Source organism: Tursiops truncatus, chromosome 6 (assembly GCF_011762595.2).
Source record: "Tursiops truncatus isolate mTurTru1 chromosome 6, mTurTru1.mat.Y, whole genome shotgun sequence".
In the NCBI taxonomy this organism is placed as follows: domain Eukaryota; kingdom Metazoa; phylum Chordata; class Mammalia; order Artiodactyla; family Delphinidae; genus Tursiops; species Tursiops truncatus.
Genome location: NC_047039.1, coordinates 27,997,300 through 28,003,949, shown reverse-complemented (window position 1 = coordinate 28,003,949; position 6,650 = coordinate 27,997,300). Strand labels below are relative to the sequence as shown.

At 44.5% G+C, this 6,650-nt stretch overlaps 1 protein-coding gene across 1 annotated transcript; it reads right to left on the bottom strand.

Moving 5' to 3' along the window:
- Positions 1 to 482: 482 nt before the first annotated feature.
- LOC101324954 (procathepsin L) lies at positions 483 to 5,523 on the bottom strand. Its single transcript, XM_004312216.4, has 8 exons — positions 5,373 to 5,523; positions 4,056 to 4,192; positions 3,626 to 3,748; positions 3,383 to 3,529; positions 3,060 to 3,284; positions 2,440 to 2,605; positions 1,449 to 1,566; positions 483 to 692 (listed from the first exon to the last, which is right to left on the bottom strand). The coding sequence occupies exons 2-8, from the start codon at positions 4,179 to 4,181 to the stop codon at positions 593 to 595; spliced, it is 1,005 nt and encodes a 334-aa protein (XP_004312264.1). The 5' UTR covers positions 4,182 to 4,192; positions 5,373 to 5,523; the 3' UTR covers positions 483 to 592.
- Between the last annotated feature and the right edge of the window lie 1,127 nt (positions 5,524 to 6,650).

The following is a 6,650-nucleotide window of genomic DNA, read 5'->3' as shown; positions in this document are numbered from 1 at the left end:
ATGTCTTTATAGCCCAATTATATACCCCAACTACTACAAGTTAATGCATTAAAAAGAGAAAGTTCCACCTTTACGTGTTGAATTAAAATTTATTGTAAAAGGTAAAGTTTTATGTATCCTTTTAAAAAATGAAAATTCAAAAGTCTTAGAGTTAAGCAATGAGTCTTCAACATTATAAAGCTATTTATAACAGTAATTAAAGTAGTGTTTGGGGCTTCCCTGGTGGCGCAGTGGTTGAGAGTCCCCCTGCCGATGCAGGGGACATGGGTTCATGCCCCGGTCTGGGAAGATCCCACATGCCGCGGAGCGGCTGGGCCCCTGAGCCATGGCTGCTGAGCCTGCGCGTCCGGAGCCTGTAATCCGCAACGGGAGAGGCCACAACAGTGAGAGGCCCGTGTACCACACACACACACTCACACACAAAAGTAGTGGTAACATCTAACCCTTATAAAAATGTCACAGAATTCAAATCACAACTTGGATCCTCAATGGTTCAGTATCTTATCTTATACAATAAGGGTTTGGCCAGTTTTAAGATAAAATTCCTCCAGGTATGCTGTCCTGAAGTTCTCTATTATCACCATCCATCAGCTCACACAATGGGATAGCTGGCTGCTGTGGCAATTCCACAATGGTTGTTCTTGTCTTTGGCCATTTTTATGTAGCCATTCCAGCCCCATTCTGGACCCCAACTGAAAGAAGAACATGTTTTCCATTTTATACAAAGCATCGAGTACATATTACCTTCATTAATAATAATAACAACTAATAATTAAAATAGTGCATAGCATGTATCAGGTACTATTCTAAGTTCTGTTACATATATTTATAAGTATATTAACTCCTGTGGGTCCTTATCTTAACTTTTTAAGATAGGAAACTGAGGCAGAACTGGCATTCCAATGTAGCAGTCTGTCTCCTCAGGCTCATCTCAGTTAAAGAACTTTAGCTGTGAAAATTGATCCTCACAACCCTCAAAGACCTCTGAGAGCTGGGAGTAGAATGCAATGACAGGATATCAAATGATTATCAGAAAGGATGCACAGAGGCCACTGGACTCTTGGACAATCTTTCAGACTTAAAGAATGAGCAGAGGCAGATGTTTCTGCCCACCACTCCTTGTTCAAAAATTAGAGACAGAAAAAGGAAACCAGCCCTCAACTCTACAGGTGCAAAATCCTTTATATGAAACCCCTGGGGCTGGATGTGTTTCTGAATTAAGAAAATTTTCAGAATTTAGAAATGCAATGTTACAAATACATAATAATAACCCCAACAAACTTGCTACAGAATCTTATAATCACATATCAGTATTTCTGTGTTTAAGTGGGAGAAAGACTTCTGGGATTTCAAAATTGAGCTTTTTTGGACCTGGAATCAAATACTGCTTCCAAATAAGGATTCCCTTTTCAATCTAAAATATAAATATAACATTTGGAGTTTTATACCTGTTCTTGACAATCCAAAATTTATTGTTATTTGAATCTGTTCCTTCAAAGCCATAGCCAACCACCAAAACACCATGATCCAGGTCTTCGCTGCTGCATTCTGAATCATAATAAATACCTGGGAGAGTAAAATTCAACGTTAGGGTGAGGAGTTCCAAGTGACACATGACAGTAACCCAAGCTACCAACCAATTAAGAGAAGTATCTCAAAATTCAGTGAAATGTCATAAACAAATTCCAAATAAGACTTAAATATTTGACCAAAAATAGTAACGGCTGAGGAAAAGGAAAAAGAAAAATTTAACTCACTAGAAATCAACAAAATTCAACAAAATCTTAGATATATTTTCTACCTAAAAAGTATTTCCAATAATAAGACCTAGTTATCAAGGTTAAGGTGATTTAGGCATTCAACTACTAACTACTAATATTAATTAGCATAATCCTTTCTACTCCTTGAATGCCAACTAAGAAAACAGCACAAAACAAAAAAATACTTGGGCTTCCCTAGTGGCGCAGTGGTTGAGAGTCCGCCTGCGGATGCAGGGGATGCAGGTTCCTGGCCCGGTCCGGGAAGATCCCACATGTCGCGGAGCGGCTGGGCCCATGAGCCATGGCCGCTGAGCCTGCGCGTCCGGAGCCTGTGCTCCGCAACGGGAGAGGCCACAACGTGAGAGGCCCGCATACCGCAAAAAAAAAAAAAAAAACTTGAACCACAGGGTTCTTTACAGATCTAACTACAATAGTAAAAAACTTTTGGAAAAAGGGACCAACAATTGAAGAATAGTTACATAGCCATTTAAAAATATTTATGAAGTTTGTCATCATGAGAAAATGCTTAAAGTATGTCAAATGGAAACATCATTGTTATTAAATGCATACACTCAAAATTCTACAGTCCTAGAAAACAGGACTCCATACCAGAGTCAATCATGGTCATATTTTCCACTTTTCCCTGCCTGAATTTCTATAATAAAACAAAAACACCTACCTGATTTATAGAACTGGAAGGATGTATGGCCTGCATCAATAGCAACAGAGATGGGCCCCACAGTTGCCACTGCCTTCATAAGGGCCTTCTCCCGCTGAGGGATGTCCACGAAGCCAGTGTCATTGACAGCAGAACACTCGGGCTTATACTTACAGCTGTTTGTTTCCTTTTAAAGATAAAGGGAAAAAGACTTGATTATTACCATCCACCTTATGAGGAACATGAATTATAGGACCATAAGGCGCAGCAGTTTGCAGCTTAATAATTTCTAAGTCAATTTTGTTATAAAGCAGCCCAACAAAATGCTATTGATTGGTTTGAAATGGAAAAATTAGTAGATATTTCTTCAGTAAGACCAATTAGGTCTACCTGGCCATAAGAAATTTTTCACTATGGAGAAATATGCATTATAGGCAGAATGGTGTACATATTCTTCACGTTACATAGAAGTAAGACAAGCTATGTTAACCATCTAATCAGAGACCTGTGCAACAGCTGATAATTTATAATGACAGTTCTGACAGTTTACATCTAAAATGTGAATGCTGAATAAAATGTCTGTTATCTCTGAAAGTGTTCAAAAGCAGAGCTGTAATGACAAGATAAGGAGCTCCTTTTACCTTTCCAAGATATGGATAGGACTCCTCTGTGTCCAGGCCTCCATTGTCCTTAACATACTGGAAGGCATTATCCATTAAGCCACCACTGCAACCCTCATTGCCTTGAGGCCGAGAGCAGTCCACCAGGTTCTGCTCACTCAGTGAGACAAGTTTGCCAGTTTTCCAGAACATCTGTCCTTCAAGGGCGCCAGTGGCACTAAAAGCCCAACAAGAACCACACTGACCCTGAAAATAAAAAAGCCATCAGTTTACAAGACAAAGACCAACAACAGCCCATATACCTAAACATTCTTAAGAAAATCTGAATCTGAATACTGTCATACCTGATTCTTCACAGGAGTTACATAGCCTTTCTTAGTCCAATCCACAGATTTGGGAACTTCAAGAAAGAGAGGTTCATGGAACACTTTCCCCTTCTTGTGCTTCTGGATTTGAAAGCCATTCATCACCTGCTTAAATTCTTCACTGGTCTTTAAGGAAAAGTAAATAAAATGTTGAAGAAGTTATTTTGCTAAAGTACTGAGAAGAGGAGGCACAAAAAGTTCAGCAACTCATGCCACACTCACCATGTCACCAAAGGCATTCATTGCCATGGTGAAGCCATGTTTCCCTTGGCTGTATTCCTGATTGTGTAGGTCAATCATTTTCATATTCTTCTCCCACACTGCTCTCCTCCATCCTTCTTCATTCTAGATGCAAACATATAACTGGTCATTTTTACTTCTATTTAAAACCCAACCCATGTTCACCAAATGGATTTGCAGACAGAGAAAAAGAAAAACTGTTGTCAGGGATGGCTTTATACTTCTGAGAGCTGTTCTCCAAACACTGACACAGGAAAATATGCCCATGCTGTGCTCAGAAATAGGTGCCATTAAGTTCCTGCCTTGATAAAAGCTAAAACAACTACTCCAGAAACTACTCTCCGGCTGTAAACTCCAACAGCATGGACGATTGTCTGTGAGGTCCCTCTGGAAATTTTCAGATGTTACCAACCATGCCATACAGTCTCCCGTGTGTTGCCTTCCACTGGTACCAGTGTGCATCTAACATTTGATCAAGTTTTGGAGCAGCTGAGGCTATTCCCAAGCAAAGGGCAGTCAGGAAGAGTGAAGGATTCATGTTTCAAAAACCTAGGAAAGAAAAAGAATTAGTATTTGATGAGGCCAATGCTTTAAAAAAGCCATCCTACTTTCTCCTGGATGTTATAGCCACTATGGTGGACTAAGAACATTTAAATGATCTTCTCAAATATTTACGGAAAGTCTGTGAAAGAAGGCTAAAGATACGGGTGGAGAAAAACAGGTCAAAGACTTAACACAGTGGAGGTATTTGATTCAGCCATCAAAATGAAAAACAGGCTGACAAGTGCTATAGGAATTGAAACAGACTTCACTATGAGTGCAATGATAATTGAGGTTTTGATAAGAATTTCTGCCACAACTTATGTGTCGGCATCTTAAGGCAACAACTAGGAAACCGTTGGTCCAGGTTATTTATTGAACGTATGGAGGTGACCCAAGAATTTTATTTATCAGGACGCCTGATCCTAAGTAGGGACAGACATGGATCTCAAAGAGTTAGATGGCTACCTCACACCTTTCTTCTTGGCTAATAAACAGCACGGGGTGAGATATGACTTCGAATCTCTGCTATACCTAAATTGAAATCTTTCTAAAAAGCCTTCCCAGGAGAAGGTGGGCAGGAGTGCACACTGCGCTCTACCGTCCCTACCCTTGTCCTGTGTAGCCCACACCCCCTCCCTCGCCCTCCAGACCGGGCACGCGATCACGTGGCACGACGGCGCCCAGAGCCCCCAGTTCTCGTGCCCGGTCAGGGCCAGACTCTTGGGGCTCAAAGAACCCGTCTGGTTTGAGCCCGCACCCGCGCTGTAGGCGGGGCCAGGCCGGGGACTTGCTGCCCAGCTCCCAGCCCTTCGCACACTCCCGTCGCTTCCAGAGGCTGTTTACGGCGGCGCAGGGAGCGACGGGCCCCTTAGCCCGGAGTTCGGGGGTCACACTGCCGCGACCGACCCGAACTTGTGCCTGCCACCTCCCAGAGGCTGACCGGCCTAGGACCTCCCCCGACCCCCGGGTGGCGTCAGCTCTGCCCTGGGTTTACCAAATAGCCCTGCCCCCTTCCCCACCTCAGGCTGCCAAAGCTTGAGGGAGCGCCGACCCAGCCTCATCAACTCCCGGCGGGCAGACGCTGTCGTTCCTGCGGGTCGCGCGTGCCCCCTCACCCGAGTCCCTGGATATCCCTCCCTCCAGTCCCCGTCCCTGACCCGCCTCGGCCCCAGACTAGGTCGCTGACCTGCGGCTGCCACAGCTGCGCAGGCGCACTCCACGGACGCACGTAGCTCTCCCCAGGTCTCCGAGGCCGGAGGTTCTGGCCGGGTCGTGCCTGACTCTGCCTTTAAGGCCCTGGTTTGCGGCCCGGCCGCCCCTGCCCCCACCGCCTGCCCGCGCCGCGATTGGCTGAGCTGGCCAGTGGGCAGGGCCTCCGGGCGTGAGTACTCTGCGCTCGTGATGCGACTCTGTCCCAACTTGTCCCAGGGAGGGCAGTGCTAGCCTCAGTGGAACCGAAGACGAAGAGCTGAGGGCCCCTGGGCAGCGCTGAGGAGGAGTCCGGCGTCTCTGGGGACCTGGATCAACTAATTACCTCGATTGCGCTCGGCCGGTGGTTCACGAAAAAGAAGCAACAGGGAGGCCCAAGAGGATTTTCAGCGTAACCCTGTGCCTCCTTTGGTCCTAGAGTTTTTGGTGAAAGTCTGCAGGAGGGCTGAGAACTGTCTAGTTTAGGGGTTCCCGCTTATTCCACAGCAAAGTTGGGGCGGGCTGGAGGAATGCGGAGCCCTCAGGCAGAGGCGTTACCTCCCGGGTTGAGGGTGGTACCAGCTGAGTTTGAGAAGAATCGGAGCGGAATGGCAGTTCTTCAAAGCCCGTGACGCGCTGGTCTCTACCCAAAGCCCAGGAGGGAAAGGGGACGGGCTGGGTGGGTCTCCAGAGAAGGCATGGCATTTTGTAATGCCCCTTTCCTGTCTTCCCGGTCAGGGGTTCTTCTCGCCTCGCAAGCTTTCCTCAAAACCAACAGAAACGAGTTATTTACAGAAAAATTTGTCTTAATTAAAAGAAGAGCGGGTGGGAAAGAGCAGAAACCGCTTTTGCTTCCCCACTCTCTGCATTATGGATCATTAAGTCTTCCTCAATATCCAAAGTGCTTTTCTTCAGATATAAGAAATGTACTTCTAAAAAGAGTAGTTTAATCACATTTAATATCAGGGTTCAGGTTTACATGGTTCGAAGAAATGTTTTAGTGGAGGAAAAAGTAGAGAACTAAAGATTTAAGGAAATTAATTCAGAAACTTTTTAAAAAGTGACTTTAAAAAATTATATAAGAAACACATTCGTTATAGAAAACATATTTTAGAAAGTAAACACCCCCGTCCCCTCACCTATAACTCCTTTATAGGCATCTCTCTCTCTCTCTCTCTCTCTCTCTCTCTCTCTCTCTCTCTATAGATGTATATAAAACAAAAATGGAGTCATAGTGCATGTCGATTTGTAAATTCTTAGTTAAAATTAAATTGGT